General features: G+C 52.8%; 1 protein-coding gene across 2 annotated transcripts in view; it reads right to left on the reverse strand.

Moving 5' to 3' along the window:
* Nucleotides 1-23743, reverse strand: part of KCNT1 (potassium sodium-activated channel subfamily T member 1) — a gene marked incomplete at both ends in the record, with an annotated part of 42558 nt that overhangs the window by 13162 nt on the left and 5653 nt on the right. The window contains 5 exons of one of the 2 annotated variants that reach the window (XM_079544885.1): nt 242-298; nt 1170-1269; nt 1836-1915; nt 4842-4883; nt 12090-12238. In XM_079544885.1, coding sequence (XP_079401011.1) covers nt 242-298; nt 1170-1269; nt 1836-1915; nt 4842-4883; nt 12090-12238 — 428 coding nt within the window. Of the gene's footprint in view, nt 1-241; nt 299-1169; nt 1270-1835; nt 1916-4841; nt 4884-12089; nt 12239-23743 lie in introns of those variants that run through there. The other variant, XM_079544886.1, reaches the window with a different exon arrangement.

The following is a 23743-nucleotide window of genomic DNA, read 5'->3' on the forward strand; positions in this document are numbered from 1 at the left end:
CTGGGGCTGGGAAGGTCTCTTTTTGGCTCATCCCACATCTCAAGGGGCTGTGATGGGACGACTGTAGTTCTCAAACCATGCACAAGTGGGGCAAGTGGATGCACATCCCCATAAACACCTGCAGGATACCAGCCCAGCTCCCATCCCACCCAGCAGCTCCAGTTCACCACTGAGTGCTCTGTGCCCATCACCCCACCCAGGGCAGAGCTGGGCCCCGCACTAAGAGCCTCCCACCGCTCACCAGTTGATCTTGGTGGACTGATTGAAGAGGGTGTAGTTCTGCTTCTCGCATTCCCAGCTGGGCAAAAGACACAGAAACCAGGGGAGAGCAGTCAGCAGGACAGCAGAGGGACAGAGGGATGGATGGCGGGTGTGGGTTTGGCTCTCCAGCTCATGGGACACTATCTCCCATCTGTCCTGGCACTAGGAGAGGCCCTAGCACAATGTCCCATGGGTTTGGACTCGCTGGTCCCCTCATCCCTGTGCTTTCTGGAGGACCTTAACCTCCTACCAGCAGCTCACACTCAGCTGGTTGGGAAACACTTTGGGGGCAACATGTCTGGAACCTTTACAAAGAGAAAATTTGGCTGCTAATTCTGAAAAAAAAAATATATCTGTGCGTGACATAAACAAAGCAAGGACACAACAAAAATAGGTTTATACCAAAACCCAGAGCAAAGCTGCTGCGTGTGATTATCTGTCACCCCGAGGATCTAATGGAAAAATGCGTTTGCTTCCCAAACACTTCAATAGGATTTAGCAGAAGTGTCTTCAAGGACACTGGGACAGCATTTAGTGGGCGCTGTGCTGAAGTCAGGGTTCACACCTGGCCATGCAGCCCAGGTGGGATGTGGCCCTGCAGCCCTCGGGAGCTCACCCACAGCCCTTAGGGTGGCACTCCTTCAGACGTCCCTGTCGCCTCTCTCACAAATTAGAGGTCACATTTAAAGATGACCACAGCCCCGAATTTTTCCTCTGCCATTGCCCATTGCACAAGGCCCACAGGCAGTGACGGTTATTGCTAAACCACCTGTTGGTGTAGGGCAGGAGAAGCTGGAGTGACAAAAACCACCCACTGTGCTGTGAAGGTGTCTGAGTACCCACTGTGATTGCCCCACACTGCCCGGGCTCTGGGGGCTGCGGTGGCACCGTGGCAGGGTGGCACTCACCATCCTATGCCCTCCTCCGGGTTGTCAAGCAGCACGCGCACGATGTAAAGCAGGCAGGTGAGCAGCTTCAGGGAGAAGTTGAAGAGTCGGATCCTCAGACCTGCAGTGGAGGTGGCGCAGCATGGACATGGCCCCATGGGTACAGAGGAGAAGGGACATCTCCATGGGGTGCCGCATGGGGCACTCCCTGCACAGCCATCCCCAGAGCACCCATGGGCTCCATGTCCCCCCCATCCTGAGCAGCACCAGTAAAGCTCTACCTTGGCAGCCAGCAGTGGAGGCTGAGCAGGGGGGCTGCCTCCTCCCCAGCACTGCATTATTACTCAGATTACAAGCGAGGAATTAATCGCATTTCCATTAAAAACTTCCCTGAGGGCACCCCGCTGTGCCCCGCTCCGCTGAACAAGGCAACGGCATGCAGGGAGGGAAGGGAACACACACTTCTGAATTAACGAGTGGGCTCCCCCCAGGCAGCTAATGAGAAAATAGCTCCCAGCAATGCTGGGCAATGGGCGGCTGATCTGCAGAACCAAAGGCAAAGCGGGCTGAGAGCTCTGCATGGGGACAGGGCACAGGGATGGCACGTCCTGGGGACAGCTGGGGACAACTGCCAGCAGATGGCAATGGCTCCACACCCCCAGCACTGTGCGGGCAGAGAACACTCACTCGATCGCTGGTTTTTGATGAAGAAGAGCTTCAGGCGCTCCTTGAAGGTGTTCTCATTGACGTAGAACTCCACCTGCACCCTGTGGGGAAAGCGACCGTGGGGACGGTGAGTGCAGGACGTTGGCAGGAGCCAGCAGTGCCCCATGGCCCAGCCCGGCCCACACCACAGAGATGCTGAGCAGCCAAGCTGCTAAAAACCAGATGGGATCTAAAAAGAGGAAAATTCCCCACCGTTGCTAAGATACCTCGTTGGCCATTCCGGAAACAGCTGGGAGCTGCCAGACCTGAGCCTCACCCCTGAGCCGAGCACCATCATCCCGCTCACCCCAGACCCAAGCGGGATGTGTCCCCATCATCTCACACATCCAAAGCTGGAATCAGCCCCCCCCCTTCACGGGAGCAGGGCTACAAACCACACTGCTGCCTGCAGCCCAGCAGGGATCGCTCACTGATTTATGCTCCCATCAAGACATCTCATCTGCTCTGGCTGCTGCAGCTAATAGCGGAGTTAAGTGCAAGGATTCGGCCCTTTCCCCTGTTCTGCTGTGGTCGGTATGTCCTTTCAATGCTGCTCTCTTACTGCTGACAATCATCAAGACCTCCTCCTCAGCCAGCACCAGGTGCACAGTGACCCATCACACACCACATCCCCCCCACAGGCTCTTCCCCCCGCAGCCACGTGGCGCTGCCTGCACCCAGACACACTGAGCTGTGATTGATGGGGCAGCAGCTGCTGGGCTCGCACAGAGGAGCCATAAACAAAGTTCAGGGGGAGCTCAGGGGACCCCCCAACCCCCAACCCCGCAGTCCTGCTGTTTGGCAGCCAGTGTGGAACCCTTTGGGAGCTGCTTGTCAGGTTGCAAAGCTGGGTTTTCACTTTGCAAAGTACTCTCCTGTACCAAAGGAAAATGCACAGAGAGGAAACGACAGCCTCGGGCATGATAGCTGGAATAACATTTTATATGGGATATAAAGGTTTTAGTTAGCAAGTGCATCCCTCCCGCCCCAGGGTGGCTGCAGGCAGAGCCAAGCCTGGGCTGGGAACCCAGGAGCCCCTCCTCATCCCCCTGGTGCCGGGGACAGCAGCAGCATGTTCATCAGCATGGCACCATCTCAGGGCAATAGAAAAAACACTGATGGATAAAAGGGAATGCTGGTGACAGAGCTCTCCTCTGGGGACAAGTAGACCAGTTAGCAGTTAGAATGGCAACAGGGAGAAGAAACACGTGGAAATCAAGCGGAATAGGGCTTGTGGGGGAAGCAGCTGCTTGTCCCTGTGGAGGAACAGGGCAGGAGCAGAAGCAGCACTTCTGTGCAGAGCGTCAGCCACATCCCACGGCATGGGAATGTTCCTTTATCACCAGCAGCCATCAGAACACACAACAGACCCTTCCCAGCTGAGATAGGTGTTCAGTGCATCTCCAGCACATCCCTGTCAAGCATTTCACTGAAACTGCAAGTCAGCATGCCCACAGTGAGCCCTGGCTGCATTCCTGCTGCCCCAGAGCCCCACTGCCCTCAGCCCCAGGCAGGGCTCCCTTGGGCAGTTTGTGCCTTCAGCACCAGGACTGTGCCCTGGGGGGCAGTGGCAGCCCAGCTGCCCTGATACACATCGAGGTATGGGTTTAGTTCCAAACCTTTTCTTGGAAATGCAATTCCTGCCATAATGCCTGAGAAATTCCATCTGCTTTACTCGGCTATTTATTGTGCTCTATTAACCTAAGATTAGAGGCAATTTGTTCTAAGATGATGAGCTCTGCCCCCAGAAAAGACAAAATTTGTTCCAAAAAGTGCAGAGACCTACCTGAGCTCAGCCCTGCCCTGCAGCCCCAACACAAAGTAGAGCACGGCAGCTGCCCCAACCCATTCCCCCACCCCAGCAGCCCATGCCCCCCACTGACCCTCAGCAGACTGGGACGTACCCCGAGCTCCTCGTCCCCATGGCGCAGGCAGGCACAGCTCTGGCCCTGGGCTGGCAGCTGTCGGGAAGCTGAGATGGCCCCAAAGCAGCACCCGGGCACGGCCCCAGCACCACCTGCCCAAGGCTGGCTGCTGCCCGCTGCTCCCACAGGAGCTCACGTGCCACGGATGCTTTTGTTCTATTTCAAACCGACCGAAATATTTTACCATGAGAAATGTATCTTCAAATAAGCGTAGCTTTGGAAAGAGAGGAAAAACCATCGGCAGCTCCCTGCGCCTCCAATCCCTGCGCTCCCGCTGCAGTTGGCCAGGAAACAGCATTCTCATCCTGGGAAATGTCTCATTACATCTCCCCCAGTGGGAAGCGGGATGCAAGTGAGACAGTCAGAGAGGTTTGGAACAAATGGCGACAGCTCTGCAGCCCACTGCCAGCACTGCCCCAGGACGGGTTCTGGGGATGGGCCACAGTGCTGCCAGACAGGGCTGGGGACAGACAGACACCATCGCATGATGCTGGGAGAGGAAGGGGGGTGTGGGTCTGTGCACACATTGTGGCACCCCCATAGAACCGAGCACCTGCCAGAGTGAGAAGAATGGTGTGGGCTGCCCCTGTGTCCCATCAGCAGCACATGGGGCGCCCATCCTTTGGCTGCAACCAGTCTGCACCACCCCACAGCCACACCACTGCTCTCAATAATTAAAAAAAGGTGAGAAACCAGAACAAGGAGAAGCAACAGAACGACATGCTGCATTCAGTTTGCCTTCTTTGTTTTGCAACATTGGAGATTGACGCTCAGGAATCGGCTCCAATAATTGCTTCTGCTGATGAATCTGGATTGTTTAATTAGAGCCTGCACACGGAGCTCAGCACTGATGGGCAATCACCAATTTGCTGCAAGGACCTGGCTCCATCCCCATGGAGCTGAACATGGCTCCCCATGCTGGGAACCTCTCTGGTTTGCAGGCACGGCCCGCCAGCCCTGGTGCCAAGAGCAGCACTGTGCCCTTGTGCTGCCCTGGCTCTGCTCTTGGCACCCAGGGCTGCTCGCGCTCCCAGCACCGCATGCACGCATGCATGGCACTTACTGAGAGAAGGAGGAATCCATGCTGAAATCCTCGGCGTGGGGCCTATGGGTGAGAGCATCACAGGAGGTGAGGGCGGTGCGGCACAGCGCGGGCAGCTGTGGGGGGACCAGCAGGGCTGGCACTGAGCCCTAGGAATGCACACTGCCACGGTGACGTCCCCTCCTCGGGCACCCAGAGATGCCCTAAGGGCTCAGCTCCACACCAACACATTTCTTTATGCTGTCTGGGAGGGGGGGGGGGGGATTTTTTCTCTATGCTTTTTGGGGGTTTTCTTTGATGGGTCTCACAAACTGCTCCGTCTCAAATTCAGTTTCACACTTTCCGCAGAGAAATTACATTCTGCGAGGTGCTGCTTGGGGTACTTCTAGGAACCATGTGCACTTCGGAGAGCTCTTTCTGCATTCACAACCAGTGACCATAAAAAGGCAAATGAAATAAACGGAAGGAAGAATGAGGGTATGTGGGGCGTTAATGTTATGGGGGGTGGCACACAAATGAAGGCAGTGGAATGCACAAAGAAGTCCCTGAGGCAGCCCCAGGCCACCCCAGCACTGCTTGCCTTCATGCTGGCATCTCCTGGTGCTCCCTGGTCCCAGCACCAGCACAGAGGAGTCTGAAATATGCAGTAAAGCACTCTGGTATATTTCAAACTATGTAACAGCAATAAATTCCCATCTCAATTGAAGTGCATGTCCAACAGAAAGCCAGCTCATCCCCCATCTACCCAGAGATCAGAGCAGCCTCCCTGTGATACCATTCTGTTTGCTGCTCCTCTGTCACTACCTATGTGACACACATCTCCTGTGCTGAAATGCCTGTGGGGACACCCAATGTCCCCATGGCACATGGAGCAATGCCAGCTCAGCGATGTGCTGTGTTGCCATGCCAGCAGCAGGGAGCTTTCTTAGCATCATAGCTGGTTGGGTTGGAGAGGACCTCAAAGATCATCCAGTTCCAACCTGCTGCTGCAGGCAGGGTTGCCAACCACCACATCAGGCACCAGACCATGTTCCCCAGGGTCTCGTCCAACTGTTCGGCATGTAGTGATGCCCAATGCACTCATGTCTTCCCAAAATCTCCCAAAATGCGGCTGAGCAAAGCTGAGAGAGGTGCTGGGTCACAAACCAAATGAAAACTTGCAAACTTTCTGATTCTTAATCTGCAAAACCTGTACAGGACACTTTGGGGTGGGCAGTCCCAGCCCAACAAGCTCTGTGCCAGCCAGCCCCAATCCCCGCAGAAAATGGGATTAACCCCAGCAGCAGGCACTGCCCGAGGCTCTTGCTCACACTTGGCTTTCCACAGCATCCATCCGTGCCTCACTGACACATTATGGGCAAGAAACAGCAAGTGATTTGGTTTTATCCTAATGCACAACAGCTGGTAGCTGGTGGTGAGAGGACAGAGTGAGCAGAGTTCCTGCAGACACAGCCCCACACACCAGCTGCCGTGGGGCACTGCACCACACGGTCCCTCGCACTCTGCTCACCCTGCAGCTGTGGTCTCAGCATGGGGTGTGGGGCTGCAGCCCCAGAAAGGCCCCGCAATGAGAGCCCTGGGTGATGGGCAGCCCCAGCGCTCCCAGCTCTGCCTGCCTGGTGCCACGAGTGGAGCACTGCAATTTGTGAAGAAAAATAAAATCCACTCCAATTCCCAACTGGGAAAGAATTGTTTTCCAGACATCAACAAGTTTTTAAGAGTTGGTGGGTTCTGTTCACTACAGAAGGGCACATGTCCTCCAGGGGGAAAGATGGGCGGACAGACTTACAGCCACAGCATCGCTTCCACAGGCACAGAGCTGGGCAGGAGGAAGGGATGTGCCCTGTGGGTGAGGGCTGCGAGGGGCTGTAGCCACCCCAGGATGTGACAAAGGGAGGAGCCAGGCTGGTTGCATCCTGCAGTGCAAGCAGCAAAGGCACAGAGCAAGGAGAGGCACAGCAAAGAAAAGAAACTTCACAGCTTCAGACAGCTCTGACATCTGCAAGATGCAGCCCCTGACAAAGGGTAGGACTTTCTTCTAAGGAGAACACACAATGGCAGGTTTATTATTAGAACAAAAGGCAACTAATGAGGCTTGCTTATGTACAAGAGTACATGCCTGCCCACCCACGCTGCACTGCACAGCCCCCTCTGCAGCACCCAGCTTGGGCTGCACACTCCAACCCTGCCCCAACCAGGGCAGCCCACTGCCACTCTCTGCTGTTCTATCATCTTCTGGGAAGTATTTTGAACAATGAAGAGCATTCAAATTCACTTCTGGCCGTGCAATTCCCAGTCAGTTGAAGCAAAGGATCCCTGCCTCGAGTGGGGGGCCCTGGAGCCACTAGGGCACAAATGCTCTCCCACCAGCACTGCACTTCAGGGTGCTCAGCCACTGCCTGCCATGTTGGGGCACCTGGGGCTGAAGGAGCCCCCAGACCCAATGGGTCTGTGCTCATGAGGAGGGCACCTGGCACAGTAGAGGGACAGAGCCAACCAGGAGGGGCACCTGCTGGGGAAGGGTCCCCAAAGAGGCACACATCCACGAAGACAAGAGCTACACCATGGTTCTTACCATATTGACAGTGAGAAACTCATCCACAAAAATAGCCTGATGTGAGAAGGACAGATGGGAGGAGACGAAAAAGGAAAGCAAAGAGGTGGGGAAAGAGCAACAAAGAGGAAGGGAGAAGGAAGCAGCACAGGCAGCGTCTGGCCAACAACGTGTGCAGGATGGGATGGGGCAGCCCCACAGCTCACAGTGCCCTCAGAGCCTAGGGATGGGGACCCAAGGGAGGGGCTGCAGTTTGGAAACCGTGTGGTGGCCCAAATGCAGCCTGCTGAGCCACGTGTGCTGCCTGCCCTTACCTTGAGGAATGCTCAGCTCACATATCAGCCCCTTCCAAGGGAGCGATGCTGAAGCCCTGCACACCACGGGGCTCTGATGAGGATGAAAGACCAAAAATAAGCAGGGCTAAAACACAAGCGCATGTTTGGAGCGTGGGCTCCTGATGCTTGGCACCTACAGCTCAGCACCGACGTAGGACATGGCGTGGGAGGGGGCAGCTCCCCGCTGAGCATGGGGGGGTCTGCAGGATGGGGAGAGCAGCACGAGACCAAAGTCCAAGCAAATACTGCAAGAGGGAACTGGAGGACATGGTGACATGGGGTGCCTCACCCCCAGCACAGCCAAAAGTCCCCACTGCACCTCAGTAAGTCCAATCCCTCCCTAACTCCTAAGCAAAGCCCTGGGGAGTGAGCTGGGAACCTTTTCAGGCTATCTTCATTACAGCTGGCAGCAGCATAGCCTGCAGCACCGCAGCTCTGCACTGCATGAAGGAAATGTGCAAAAACATTGCTCTTGGCTCATTGACCCCCATCCCGGTGAGTTCAGTGTTCAGCTGCAGGTACAACGTGCACCCAGGACTTGCTATGGAGACCAACACTGAGAAACCCAAACACGACAGCCCCAGAAACACCAGGGCTCAGAGCAGACCGTGGGTCTGAGCATCAGGCTGTAAGCACACATCCAACGGGATGAGCTTATTAATGCTTGGTGGCCCCTTGGGGGAACAGCCGTTGATTAGTCAGAAATTACATTTTCAAACATGTTTGGGTGGTTTTGGTGTTCTCTGAAGTGCTCTCCATTCAACAAGCCCGGGGCCCACCAGCGTGCTGCCATTTCTCACCCATTGCCATGCAGCTTTCAGCCCTCAGTGTGCCATGGATGGAGCAAAGCCCCATGTATTGGTGCCAGAACCACCTCCAGCTGCTAGACAAGGAGGGGTGGGACCATGGAGTCTGAGGACAGGGAAGTGAGGGACAAAGTGATTGCTGCCTTCAGCTACTGAGTGCAAGGCAAGAGGGAACCCACTCCTCCCAAAAGGACAGAGGGAGCAGTCATGAGATGCAGCAAGGGGAAGCCTGACTGAATATGAAGAAGAAATATTCACCCTGAGTAATGAAGCACTACAATAAGCATGTGGAGAGGCTGGAAAAGCTCCATCCTGGGAGATTCCCAAAGCTTAGCAGGACAAGTCCCAGTCAATCTGACCCAACCTCATCAACTGTCTGAGGAAGAGGCTCCTCCGTGCGTCCCTTAAACCAGCCCACAACTCCAATGTTCTCCATCAAACCATCTCAGCACCACGAGGTTTCATGTGGCAGCGCTCCCAGACCTGCAGCCCTAATTCCTGTTCCTGCAATTCCCAAAGCAGTGGGAGAGCAGCTCACCCTGGGTCAGACCACAGCTCCACGGCACGGGGCTGCTTCCCACTGCTCAGGGCTGGCCGTGCCCCTCCAGTTTGTAGGGAGCGATCCTGTGCTCTGGGGAGGACAGGCAGTGCTGCCAGCCTTGCTCCCTCCCTCTTCCCCCTCCCCCCCTCAAAGTTTTTGAACAGGTCTTCAAACACAGATGCATTACAGGACGTTTGCCATCTCTTAAGAATATCAGCTTGCCTCCGGACGCAGAGCGGCCAGAAGTTCCCCTGCTTCCTAGCAAAGCTGCATAAACAGGACACAATTATCTTGTAAAAATGTTGTTTTTTTAAATAAGAACACAACAGAATGTCCGCACGTCCGGTGCTGCAGAGAGATCAACAGCCCCCAAAGTGAGATCCGAGCACAGATATTTTCATGACCACACTGCCAGCAGCTTTCTCCCAAACACAGCCCTCAGCCTGCATCGCTGCAGTGCTCCACAGAGAGCTCAGCTCAAAAATCGACTTCTCTGTGATTTGTTCCACCTCAACACCTTCTCCTCCCAAAGTCTTCCCCCAGCACCGTCTCTCCTTCTTGTAGGAGTGAAGCTCCCCATATCATGCTCCCTTCAGAGTAGGATGCAGTGCAGCTGCGAGCATCACGCAGCCTCCTGCTGTGCAGAGCTGCAGGGCTGCTCGGTCACTTCCAAACCACAGTTTCCTGCTGAAACCAAGAGCCACTAAAAAGCCCTGAGATGCTGCAGTTGACTAACAGACAGAGTAACAAGCAAATAAAGTAGGTGGGAATAAACTTCACTGGCTTCAGCCGCCTGGAGAACTGATTTGCATCACTGGGAACATCCTGTAACACAGCATCTGCTCCCAGCATCACCTCGCATCTCACCCCAAAGTCCCACTAACAACCATTGCTGCTAACATGCTAATGCTGCTTGTCTGGCTCGGGAGGAGACAGAGCATCTCTGACACACTATCCATAATTTCAAAGCAATCTTCCTTCCTTTGTTTCTTGCATAGGCAATGAAGTACAAGCACACCAACCGTTGTTATCGCCAACTCCATCACCGAGGGGAGCACAGCACTTGCAGGATTCAGGCTCTGCAGGCGGCTCGTGGGGCTCTGCGAGCAGTGCAGAGTGCTGCCAGGAACTTCACCTCCTGCCAGCAGCGTCCAAGCCACCAGCTCCTTACAGCAAGACTGCAGCAAAACCCATGAAATTCCAATGAAGCCCAGGGAACTGGGTTCAACCGTGTATCATCTGCAGTCCGGAGGCACCCGCTGTGCTTCGTGCTCTCAGCCTTCTGGCCCAGGTCCACTAACAACTGCAGCTCTGTGGCTTTTGGACATTGCCCCCTCAGCCCTGGATCCATCCCTGCCTTCCAGCACCGCTCCTTGTGCCACACAATCCCTGCCAAGAGGCACAGAGCTCCTGCTCCTGGGCTGAGTCCACCAAGCCCCTCTTGCATGCTCCACTCCAGCAGGTTGGGATGGGTTTGGAAGAGCCCCCTGGCCACAAGTATGAACCTCTTCTCAGACCCAGCACCTCTGGGCTTGCTGAGGGAACACCAGCAGTGCCTGAGAGATGAAAAGAAGGAAGCAATCTCTCCCCAGGACTCTGCTAACAGCACAGTCCCCAGAATGGGTCAACCCTTCTGAAAACAAGTCATAAAACCAGAGCAAACCAATCTGCCCAGGGAGTAGAGGAGATGCAGATTGCTCAGTAAAGTGTGATGACACCTCCTTGGACTAGATGATCTTATAGGTCGTTTCCAACCTTGTGATTCTATGATTCTATGATACCTCACAAGGCTCAGGGATAGAGTTGCAGGGTACCTGCCCAATGCCCATGTGCAGCTTCCCATACGTATGCAGCCTTCCATACCCGTAAGCTCATGAAATCAGAAGGCAATGATTCACAAGATCCAAGAGTCTGCCTGCTGGAAGACCAACCATGGTGCCACCATCCATCACATGGAGACCTGAGCTCTGCAGGCACACCGGGACTCTGCCTCCCGGACCTGGAGACCAAAGCACCTCCGCACACCTCCCTGCCTCCCCAATGGGCACAACACTGCTCAGCTGCACCCGCTGCCTGCACTCCCCTGGCCCACCAGGGAGCTGCATGAAGGTCCCGATGCCAAGGTGGTGAATTCCTGCCAGCCTGGAGTCAGCCAAGTAAAATTCACCACGAGCAGCAGCTTTCCTACTGTGCTAATCTGCACTGGAAACCAGAGCTAGAAACAGCACCAAATTGCATCCTAGGAGATACACAGCACACAGTCACAGGTGAGGCAGATTTTGCTGAGAAGAAAGAGAGCATGGATGGGCTGAAATGCTGAAGAGATGACAGAAAGAAAACAAACAGAACCAGAGCTGAACTCCTGACACATGCTTCCTCTTCTTAATGAGGAGGTCTAGCTTCTTCAGAAGCATAGTGCAGTGGGAAACTGTTTCCATCCTCCTGAAAAACAGCACATTTTTCTCCTGTGCATCAGCTGTGTGCTTGCGGAAAGAGGATGCAGCATTTCCTAGGGCAGCCTTCTTTTTTTTTTTTTTTGCTGTTGTAAATAAATCATCCCTCAGAAGGGGGATCAAGCATCAGTGCAAACATGGTGCTTATGTACAGTGCTTTCTGTGGTGCTAGCGGTGTAGATAAGCTTTGGTGTCGTACCGCACAGAGAAGGTGCAGCACAAGTTAGCAGCATCATGTAGCAGCCCTACAGTCTCAGGGCTGCCATTCGGAGATGCTTTTGGCAAACCAAAAAATAATAATAATAATAATAAAATTTAAAATTAAAAAATTTAAAAAAAAAAAAAAACAACCAAGGAATACTTACAAAAAAATTCAAAGGATATGGTTTTCTTCTGCTCCAGCTATCTGTTTCATAATGGAACTTCAGAGCTGGCATGGCTTTTCCACACACAGCTGTCAGAAGGATTTCACCCGCCACCCCTCCAGCCCCTGGTGGCGTGAATCCTTTCCCTCTTATTGAAAAGACAAAGCGTGCCCCTCTGCTTCCCAAGCCCACGCACCACTGCAGCCCCGCAGTACCTCTGTCCGACGTCGCTCCCCAGGGAGCCCATCCTCCGCGCCGGCAGCAAGGGGCTCACCCCACGGACATCTTCTGCCGTTGCTGGTGGGACAGTCTTCACATGTGAGTTGCTCTCTGAAGGGGAATTCTTCAGCTTGGCTCTTGCCATCCTGCGAGCCTGGGCTGCCTCTGTGACTTCCTCCTCTTTCTCCCCTGAACTCTCCCGTACATAGCAATCCTCACTGCATTCAGTTTAGAGCTGCCGGCACATACCATCTCCTTTCTTCTCCTTTCTCCCCACTCGCGGCTGCTCAGTGGAACAATCCTGCCCTGCACATTTATTTTGGTAGTGAGGGGAGTCAAGGCAAACTCTCTGGCCTTGCTGCTGCAACGGATTTGGTGCAAAATGACTAAGAAAACCTTTGCTGTGCAGAAATCTCCAAAACGGCTTTGTTCAATAAATAATGTAATTGTCTTGGCTGCCTCCTTTAAAAAACAAATGCTTGCATTATGCTTATCACCACAGGCAGGGCAAAGGATGAGGGATTATTTTTTCCCCATCCCTGTTTTTCTGTAGTGACATGACGGGGAGGAAGCTATTTCATCTTATCGCTCTGTGTAAAGAGCAGCGTGCGGACTGAATGCCAGGGAACAGACTCAGCATGCTTGGCTCACGGACACAAAGCAGCAGAACAAGGCCTCCTCCCGAATGCACACGCTGCAAAAAAGCAGAGGGGAACTCATCGCTGCCTCACTCTGAGCTGCCACCACCACCTGGTGCTCTATCCCTGCCCACCTGGCTGTGCCAAAACAGCCCGTCCTCACACCACCCAGCCTTGTCACTTCAGGTGAGCACAAAACTGCTCACCACTCAACACTCTTGGCATCGATTTGTCAAGGTGTCAAACAGAGCAGGGAATTCATCATGGCCAAAGAAGCCCCGAGCAGGAGATAACTCCATGTGTCCCACAGTGCGCAGGTGGGACCGAAAGATGGGGCCATGCACCCTACCATCTTTCTGGGGATGCTATCAGCCCCTGGCTGCTCTGTTCGTGCCCGACGGCAGCACCCAACAAGGATCATCAGCTGCGGGATGCGGTGGTGCCAGAGCACGTGGAGACCCGAGGGTCGCAGGAACGGCGGCTCAGCACCACGGACAGAGGCGGCCGCCATTACCTCAGGGCCCCATGGACCCCAAAACCACCCCAAAAACACCCCAAAAACACCCCAAAAACACCCCAAAAACACCCCACCAACTGCATCTCAAAGCCACCCCACCGCACCCCAACACCGCCTGATGGAGCACCTCAAAACCACCCTACAGAACGCCCTCAAACCACCCCACAGCTGATCTAGGAAAAGAAACCAAGTCTCTGTTCCCTGTTAACAAAATCCATGTTTCCCTACTCAGAGTATAATTTCTTAATGGGATTTCACCATAAGACATACTTTACTGCAGCCCATGAAATGTTAGATGGATAAAAACCCGCAGCCCATTTACGAGTGTGCCAGCTTTCTGAGCACATTTAATTTCCCCTTTTGCCTCAAAATGATTCATCAGATCAATACATTCGTTTCCTAACAGAGCCATTCCTCTCTGCTCCATGGTTTGCTTCAGCCTCGTCTCCAGTTATTGCTCTGGATCTGCACACCCTGGGGCATCGTTCCCATGCCCAGCCATAATCGCTGCCACCAGCCCCATGGACCAGCCCCATGCCTGAGGAGCCCTGATGGACAAGAATCACTGGAGCTGGGGTAGTCAGCTCTCTCCCTTGGGAAACGATTCAGAAATTCTAACTAAATGTTATATTGCTAATTCCAGAAGAATGTTAACTGCAGGGGAGATGTTTGATGCACAAAGTGGCTTACGCGTAAATCATGATCTCAGCAGTAATGCCGTCAAGCAGCAGCATTGAGCAAAAGAAGTATTAGGGAAACGCTTGGGGAGTTTTACTAGAAAATGGAGACTCCCCCACTGTACTTTTGTTGTACAGCACAATGTACAATGTTTTGTACAGACAAAAACAATGCATAAAATAACCCATCAAGAAACTCAGTTCCCACCTGCGGGAGCCTCTATGTGAAGACACCTCTTCCAGGAGCACTTGAGCACAAACACAGAAGAGAGGGGACCGAACCAAGGCAGGACACAAGAAACCAGTGCAGGGCTGCTGCTTTCACCAGGCATTTCCCTTCCAAGGGAGAAAAGAGGTCACCTGAAACTGAAGCCAAAATCCAGGCTGTCGCAAGGAGAAAAAGCGAAATGAAGCTCTCAGATGCCGGTTGTTGGCAGAGCAGATTGCTGACAGTAAGAGGGCAAGGGGCTGGTTGCACTGGGTGGGCAAAGCAGCTCTGCTGCAACTCAGAGCAAAAGGCTGTTACTCAGCAAAACGCATTTCAAACTAATTGCAGATCTCCAGTGCCGATGATGTCAGTTTATGGCTGTCATATGCTTACCCAGAACTCAACCAATGCAAAAGCCAAAATGCATTACTCCACACATAATGAGTGTGCCCAGAAGGCTCACTCTTGCTGGGAAGTTGCCTGTTCCTAGAAAGAGCAATGGCTGCAAAGTGTAACCTGAAGCGCTGTGCTGACAGTCCGTGCTTCACTCACAGTGCAAGAAGGCAAATGAGAGCAGCAAACCCTCGTGCATGCAGTGCGTCCGCCTTAGGGATGCAGAGAATGAAGGCCAACAGAACACAGCATCCATGACTTCAGAGTCCAAATAAAAATTGCTCTGGCCCAGAAATATTTGTCTGCTAAATGAGTGTCAAACATCTGGCTGCGAGCTAGGAAATCGACGCTTAATTTCAGTTTGAGAACCCATTACAAACTGCTGATCTCTCATTTCAGTGCCTGCATTATGCAGAGACCATTGTATGGGAGGGGAGAGAAATGGCTCAGGGTTGCTCAGCAGCCAATGCTGTCATAACAATCTTTCTGAAAATATCATTTAGAACAAAGCAGATTTCTCAGTAGTCTTAACTGGATCCACAGTACCTGCATCATGGAATATTTTCCTTTCATCTAGCTAGCTTTCAATCCTGACTGCCAAAACTCCTTTTACGTGCTGATCCAACCTATTAATAATAAAGCACGCTATAACCCACTGTAAGAAGTTGATGAATCAAAAAGGTGGTTTTTTTTTTCAAATTCTTCCAGCAAATCAACCTACAATGCTGAGATCAGACCCAGAAGCAGCTGCACACAGAGCTTTCTGTAAGAAACGCTGACTGAACACTTCTCAAAGCCTTGCATGTCGTGAGCAGCATCAACTGTGTGGAGGTACTTTTGGCAGCCACACGAGGTAAGAAAAGGAGTGCACGTTTTGCCCAAAGTCTCCATGCTCAGGGCTGCACCAACATCTCTCCAGAGGCACCCATGGGGCTGAGAGATCTGCCTGGCTCTCATTGTACCTCCAGCAGCTCCCAAGAGCTGTAGAGCCACCTGCCCATGCCATCCCTCCACGTCCCAAGCCAAGCGACAGCGATGCTCCATGCCATCCTTCCACTGCCACAAACTCCTCAGCAGACACAGCAACAACGGCATTTCATGGACCCTACAAATTTAACAGCATGGCATCATCCCTTAGGAAAACTTCAGAGCACTACCAATATAGAGACAGACACCACCAATTTCACGTGGCCAAGCCATTGTCTGAAGAGTTTCTCAAGAAGCAAACATGGATCAGACCTGCTCATTTGTCCCCAGGGGATGCCCCGCATTCCCACAGTCTGCAAACAGCTTTCCAAACCCTGTGATATCCCAAGGTTGCCAGAGTTAGTGCCAACCAGCTGGGGGCTGCACGGAGCAGCACCGCTTTGCTCTGCCACCAGCCCTTCTCTTCAATAGCCTGCTGCAAACATCAGCCTTTTCCAGGAGGTTCTGAGATTTTGTTCTATTCTGTTCACCGAATTTTTCTAATGTCCCAAAGGAAATTAAAACTGCAGAAGACTGAGCTTTTTCTTCCTCGCTAGGGCAGTTTTTCCTTTGACATTTGGTTCGGTTAAAGCAACAAATTTGTCAAAAAGAAAAAAATGGCAAAAAAAAAAAGGCAAGTGCTGATGCTTCCTTTTCTCTCCCTATGTAGGATGCATCCCTTCCATCCCCGCAGGGTGCCAGTGCTCCTCCTCCTGCAGGCAGGGAGCCCAGCACCTTCCCGAGAGCCCCCAGCAGCTCCCCAGCACCACACCAGCCCAATGGCAGATCCTCCTGTGCAGATTTCCAACTATCCAGCAGTAGGTGGAGTTGCACTTACTGGTAAGGATGAAGCCAAAGAGCTTCAGCTCTTATAGGAGGAAATGCAACATCAATACATCGATTACTTCAGAACTGCAGAGACACTGGAATATACAAGAGATTCTCAGGATCCTCTCTGGACATCAAGGATGTCCACGCTTACTAATAATTAGGCTTAGAAAATAGAGCTCGTATCGGTCAATTGAAGAACCTCTCTCCATCTCACTGCCATCTTTGAGGTGAGGGAGCCCTCCCAGCACACAGGGATGGAGAGCTTTCTGGGTGAGGAGTGCTCAGTGAGCACCAGGACTCAGAGACAAACTACTACACCTCCCTGCAGGGCTAGGAGGAGGCATGAGCTGGTTGCAGCACACAGGCAGCATCCAGCACACCGAGCTCTGCACCCCATGCTCCCACTGTCCCTCTGCTGCAGTCCCCTCAACGCAGAACAGCAGAGTGCAGAGGCACTGCGGGGTTCCCCAGGACTTTGGCTCATTTGAGGTGAATCCATGACCTGGCATCCCCATGAACAGACCAGCAGCACCAGGCTGTGCACAGCAGGGCAGCGACAGCACAAAGCACTTCCGCAGCTCTTCCCCCACATTCGCAGTGCACTGAGGAATTATAGCTCTGCATTTGTATTGCTGTCACACCGAGAGGTCCCAGCCCAAACAAACCCCATTTTCCTGGGTTTGAAGAAATCATAGGGCAGGAAGCCAAGCCCCTGTGAAGCTGTGCTCTGAACAGAAGAGAGCCCAGCAGGCCAGAGATGAGAGAAGAAAACCCAACCTACAGTGCCCTGCTATGGCTTCACTCAGATCATGGACTCCTGGAGCCCAAGAAACCAGCACTTATCCCAGTGCCTTTGCTTCCTGCATAGTGCAGCAGCGGGCTGTGCGTGCCAAGGCTGGGAGCGAGCAGAAAGATAAGCAACAGTGGGATCAGGGCAAAAGCAGTGCCTGCTCACCAACACCCAGCACACCATCAGTGAGTGCACTGCCTTGCATTCACCTCTTCTGCTTTCTGGCCTCTCCATGCACTGCTTGTCAGGTTTGATTTCCGTGTACAACAGGACCTTGAGGCGCTCCCTGAGAAGTGGCTGGATGGACCTATACCAACACACACTCTCTTTTCTATCTGAGATGCTTTCCTGACCTTTGTATTCTTAAAAGCAATGCCATTCATACAAAAAGTAGATTAATTCCACTCGTTATAATTATTCTCACAAATAAAATCCAGCTATTCCCCCCTTCCAGAGAGTATGGGGGATAATGGTCCTTACCCTTCTCAGCAAAGCATTTAAGCACCAGGGCTGAGACGCTCTGTACAGAGTGCTAAGTGTTGTTATTAAGCTGTCATTAAAAGCATTTCAGGAAAAGTTCACAAACCGCAGGGATTTCTGTCATCACAGCAGCTGCCATGGATGCATGCACAGCTCAGAGGCTACAGCCAAAAGCAGCAACCAAGTGGGTTCAAGAACCCACACTGGAGCACAACATTCACTGCAGGAATGCTCCATGGCCTTATCTTTTGAGAAGGAAGTCACCCCCAGCCCGACCCATGGGGCCACATTCTGCTTCATTGGGCTCAGGGTGCAGAGAAACCCAATGGTTGTGAGCTTGGAGCGGAGCACCAGGGGTTACACATCTTTGTGCAGCCACCAAAACCATTGGACACCTGCTCCCATCCCAGGCAGTGGGCACCCAAAGGCACCCAGAGGGTTTGTATGGCATGGGTAGAGCTGCTGCCTGCAATTCATTCCCTCTTTGGTCCTTTGGCAACTGCAGAGTCCCCAGAGGAGCTTCACATAGCCACTACCTGGCAGAGCAGCGTCTGCTGAGCATGAGAGAGTGCTGTAATAAACTGGAGCACTGCGGCTTTAGGGAGGAAGGAGCATTCAGAAAACATGGAGGAGAGCATTTATAGCAGCAGCAAGAGAGCTGGAAATAGAAGGGAGCCTTTGAAGAGCCGGGCTGCTGGAGACAAATGGAAAAATTATGTAAAGTAAGAAAACGCAGCGAGCATTCAGACAGGCTGCAAAAGCACCGAGGGAGACAATGAGTCTGGTGGCAAAAGAGCCCCTGATTTCCCTTCCCCACATCCCTGCATTAACATTTCCAGCACTGCCAATCCCAGGATGTTCACACGTAGAACACGGCACCTCCAGCACTGCGCGGCTGCGCAGCTCCATGACGGGCTGAGGGATGTCCCCTGCTCTTTGTCCCCTTCCCCATCCCTCAGCCCTGTCTCCCCCTGGGGGCCACGGTGCCCGCAGAGCCGCATTTATGTAACGTGGGGCCGTGAGCACTGCGTGCGCCGAATCCCAGAACTGTCATCACAGCCTTTGCAAACCCATTTTTACCTCCCTAAGTGTGGCTCGTCAGCGCCGAGCATGAAAGCTGCAGAACCAGCAGAGGCTGTCGGCTGAAGAAATAGAGCAGACACGGAGGGATGCTGAATAAATGTCCCTGCAGAGCCGCCGGCTCCGGGCTCCTCTCTCCACAGTGTGCTTTACGTGCCCAGGAGTGGAGCAATGACACCCTGGAGCCTAACAACGACTTGTGGTCTCTTCTCACATTTTCCTAGCAGAGCTGATGCCAGGTTAAAACCTCCAGAGGAAAAAGGGCACGTATTGGTGTACCTGTCAGTGCTGCTCAAGTCAGCGAGGAAATTAAAAGCCCCGGGGTAAAATCTAAATATATACCTGCTAGCAAAGCATGAAAACTCTGCAGAGAGCACAAAGCCAGCTGGGCCCCTTCGCAGGTGAGCACATAGCAGGGTGGCTGCCAGCCCTGGCATTTAATGGGAGCAGTGATAAAGCCTCAGTGCACCACAGGGATGCACAGAAAGCTCTGGGAGCACAGGCACAGCACCTGCCATTAGCCACACTTGGTGGCCTCCCGTTGTAATGAACTCTGTGCTGCCTGCATTCAATGCCCCACACACATCCCACAGCACCACAGCTGCCCCCGTGGCCACATCCCACATAGAGGACATCTCTAATGCCAGCTATAAAGCTCTGAGCTGCTCCTGCGTGACCTTTATTTCCCAGCCACTTTGTAATTAAGCCATTAAAATTCTAATTAAATTATCTTTTAAATTGCAAAACAGTGTTTGCTGACTGAACGGCCTTAAGTTTCTGCTAAAAAATGTGGAGAATTTTAGCAACTGGAAATCTTTGAAGTTTTTTAGACAGATCATCAAAGGAGAAACTCAGGCCCTGGGACTCCATCAGCTGTGTCTCATGGTAATAAGGGCCCCCTCTGCCCCCGGGCTCTCTGGATTGTTCTATGTACCATTTCCCAGACATTTCCCTCTTCCCACCATTTGCTTTATGATACATTATATAAGAAAGGGAAAATGGCAACTCCCCGTACATACAGACAGACTCCCAGCATGCTGCAGAAATGAGCCATGAACTCCACGGAGTTCTGCGCCTCACCAGGCTGCGTGGGAAGGACAGGAACAAGGGTTGCACCACACCACTGATCTCCAAGTGCATTTCTTATTTTAACTGCACCAAGGACATCCTGCTGCCAGTCAATAGTGCACACCATGCTCTGCCACAATGTGCTCTGACCACGGGGGCTCCCTGTTTGCACACACAGCCAAAAGCAGGAATCGGCACCAAGGCATCCAGAGGAGAAGACAGGTTCCTTGTGAGCTGTTGGCAGTGAGAAGCATCAGCACAAATTGCACAGAGCTCCCTACACACAGCAGTAGTGAGATGGAGGGGGGTCTTTGCAGCATTGGGTATCTCTGTGTTTGGGGTACTCTGAAAAAGAAGAGTAAATATTTACAAATTGCACTAGCTAGAAGCTGTTCTCCTTCTCAGTGTTAGCACAATGGCTGCTGGCAATAAGCCTCTCCACCAGCACTGGGCAGACCCTGTGAGAACAGCCCAAGCCAAGTGAAAATGCTGAGCTGTAAAAGCACTTTGGAGACAGGCAAAGAGGAACAGCTGCCGGGTGCAGCTCTGCAGGGGGCTCCTGGACCTCGTGGTTCTCTGTGCCCCATCCCTCACCACATCATGCTCCCAGTGCCCTGCAGGTTACTGCTTCCCACAGCAGAGCCCTCCAGCTCACAGCAGCAGCGTGAGGACCAGCCCAGCCCAGAGAACACCGTACATCCTTTCTCCTCAAGGGAATGCCTCCTGGTGCCAATGCACCCAGCTGGAACTGAAGGCACACATATGGGCAGCAATGAGTTTGAGACAAGAAGGGACAGGAAAGTTCACCCTTCTCTCCCTGCATGCCAGCTGGTGGGCGAGCACAGCCGTGCACATCCGTGTGAGAACGTCAGGCAGCGTGTGTCCCTGTGCCAGACTGGGAAAACCAATCCAAAGTCACCCGAATTGGGAACTGAAGTGCCAGAGGAGTCCTCTGCCGTCAGCAGCGTGGGTGGAACTGCATCACACTGCAGTGAAGCACACTCGTCTTCACAGCCCAAGCTTAAAGCGGTGACTAAATAGCTTTGCTAAAGGAATGCCTTCCCAGAGACCAGCTGCAAGTTCTCACTGAGAAATGCGAGCAACTCCCAAAGCCCTTTCCTCTTGCCTTGAACAAACAGTGTGACTGTGCATTATAAACACCGAGCTAAACCAGCGCACCAGCGTGCGTTGCAATCATTTCAATTAAACTCTCTTCTCACAGGCAATGACTAGCCATTTTATGGAACTTGACTCTTTTCAAGCAGTGCTCCCATATGGAGCAATCAGCCCAGCTGTGATGACACACTTCACACCGACACACGGGTGCTGGGAGAATGAGTTCCTTCAGATCTGCGCAGCTCTCCCTGCTCCCAATTGCAGTCACATCCACAGCTCCTCCAAAGGGAAAAGTTTTAGACAATGCAGAAAGCACTTCAGCTTTGAAAAAGGTGCATGTATATTTAGCATCTGCTGTGTCAGATTCTTGTACACCACGCAGCACAGCACATAGCATGAGTGCCGGCTGCTGTCACACAACGCTCTCCACGAGCCTGGACCGGAAAGCCGCCCGTCTTTGGCACGCCTGCCTTCCTCGCAGGCATTCCGTGCCCGGTATTTTCCGCTCCCTGATAGGAAGGCGCGTTTCTCAGCGATGCCTCTCCTGCCCACAGCACGGCGGGCTCTCACACCGCCGCGTTCAGAACACCCTCAGCTCCCGACAGCGGATGCAGCGCTGCTCCGCCCGTTGCGCACAAAGCTGTGGGGAGAATCGAGGAGAATCGACGGCGACAGGTCCTGCGGGATCAATGCAATCCCAGCGCCGGCGAGGCCTGGGGAGGTGGGTCCAACGGGAGCCGCGTTTGCGCCGTCCTCCAGAGGGCTCTGCCGCAACATCGGGAGAGAGCAGCGGCAGAACCCAGCCGTGCGCGCTCTCCGCGCTCCGGCAGCGCTGCCCCGAAATCTTTCGGTCCCGCAGCAAAGCGCGCACCAGGCCCAACTCCCGGCGCGCTGACACACACGGCCGCTGTGAGCAGCGAGAAGGGAACGGAGCGGGGCCAGGGGCTGCTCGATCCGTCCGCAGTGGGAGTCAATTCAACGGGAGCAGCGCAGAAAAACACAAGGGAAAGCGTGTCTACCATCGGGAGATATCTATGCGGCAAAAAACCCTGCCTGCAGAAACTTGCGTTCCCCAAATGCTGGGCTTGGAAAAAAACGCCGAGCAACTGCTCTGCAAGATGGCACAATCCTGAAACTTCCATTCATAAAATATCATTTTATGTCCCATCTGAGAGTCAGTAAAACCCGCAGTCCCAGATCAAACCTCGGAGAAAGGGATCAAAGAAAACCGGGCTGTCCACCTCCCGGAGGAGGCAGAGGCACTGAGCGTGCAGTGGTGGCCCCGCTATGAGCACAGGGAGCTCCTGCAGCTCCTCCAGAAGCTGTGGGTGCCTTGGCAGAGAGCACCATCACCGTCCTGAGGGAGCCTTTAGAACAGAAAAGAACTCTATAGCATGCCTGAAAAGCTAACACAGCTGGTGCAAATCCTTCCTTGATCCAATATCACAGCCTTCCTGCTCAAAGAGGCAATTTTTCTGAGTCTGAGAGATCTGGGAATTGTGCTGTTATTTTTGTTGTTATTGTTTGCTCTTTTTTTTTTTTTAATTTGATCTACTGGTAAAGCACTCAGGTCCACAGTCTACCTGCCAAAGCAGCACTTAATCCCTTTATTTCAACTCCATCACCACCAGCTCCTTCATTACCAATTATTTATTGTCTCAAATAATGCCAGGCAGAATAAAAGATCTGCTATTGCAATAATCCAGCAAAGTCATAGAGCAACCAGAGAAGAAACTTCCAGCCTTGGCAGCTCCTGGGCTGGTGCTGCCCTGTACCTGCATGGCCAAGCCTTCATGTAGGGCAAACATTTGCACAGTGCCTGCATGACCTGTTAACAAAGCTGCCAGCCCAGCTCGTGAACATGAAGCATTTTCTTTGCAAATTAATACCAGTAAGCTTGCTACAGAACCAAGCTGGTGCCAACGGAGCAGAGGCAAATGCGGCATGGCAAGGAAATCTGTGCTAGCTGCGGGGTCTCAGCAGGCAATGTGCTCACTTTGCTTTTGATAAGCAGAGCTAAAAATAGTAAACAAATGCTTCAAACCAAATTATTTCTCTCTAAACCCACGTGCTGCGCTGCCTAGCCCAAAATGAAGTCTCTGAGATGCTCTGTCTTAACACGGGATTTTCTAGCCAATTTCTCCATAAATCCACATCTGATCCATTTACCATGCCCACACAAGGGTCTATGGGAGAGCCACGGGTCGAGCATCACAAACCCAAGGCAGAGCCTGAGCTCCGGGGCTCTGCATGCTGTCACTGAGCAGAGGGTGCCGAGGGAAAGGAGCGAGCACCAGCTTCAGAATGGTAATGAGTTGTTTCCCTCGGGAACAGAGATGCAACTGTGATGGGAATGGTGGGAAAACACAGCAGAAAAAAATGTAAAGCATTCTCTGTGATTACAGCTCCAGCTGCCAAGCTGTTTGTCACACCATCCTTGTGGCAGCTGTGACAGCCCTGGGCTCAGCCTGACCTCCCACCAGCAATGCCAAAGGCAGCCCTCTCCTTCACCTCTGCAGACACAGGGCTTTGCTGTGATGGCAAACAGCATCATTTCTTTCCCATATCTGTGGACATGGCCTCATATTCTTGATGATTCCCTCGTGCAAAACAGATCCAAGATACTTCCAGGTAACTTAACTTAAAACATGACGCTTTCCTTTTCAAGCCCATCCTCTCAATGAATTGAACAGAAACCAAAGTGAAAGTAAATAAACCAAGAAAATACACCAGGGAGGGATGGAAATCCGAGCCTGCAGCGTTAACTTGTGCTAAATAACTGAAAATCAATGTTGCTCTTCCTTCCCACCATGGCACTGCTGTACGTACTGCATCACCCCAGGGACGCCTTCCACCCGCCTGCTCTCTGCGCTCGTGTTTATTGCC

Source organism: Tetrao urogallus (assembly GCF_951394365.1).
Source record: "Tetrao urogallus genome assembly, chromosome: 19".
Lineage (NCBI taxonomy): Eukaryota > Metazoa > Chordata > Aves > Galliformes > Phasianidae > Tetrao > Tetrao urogallus.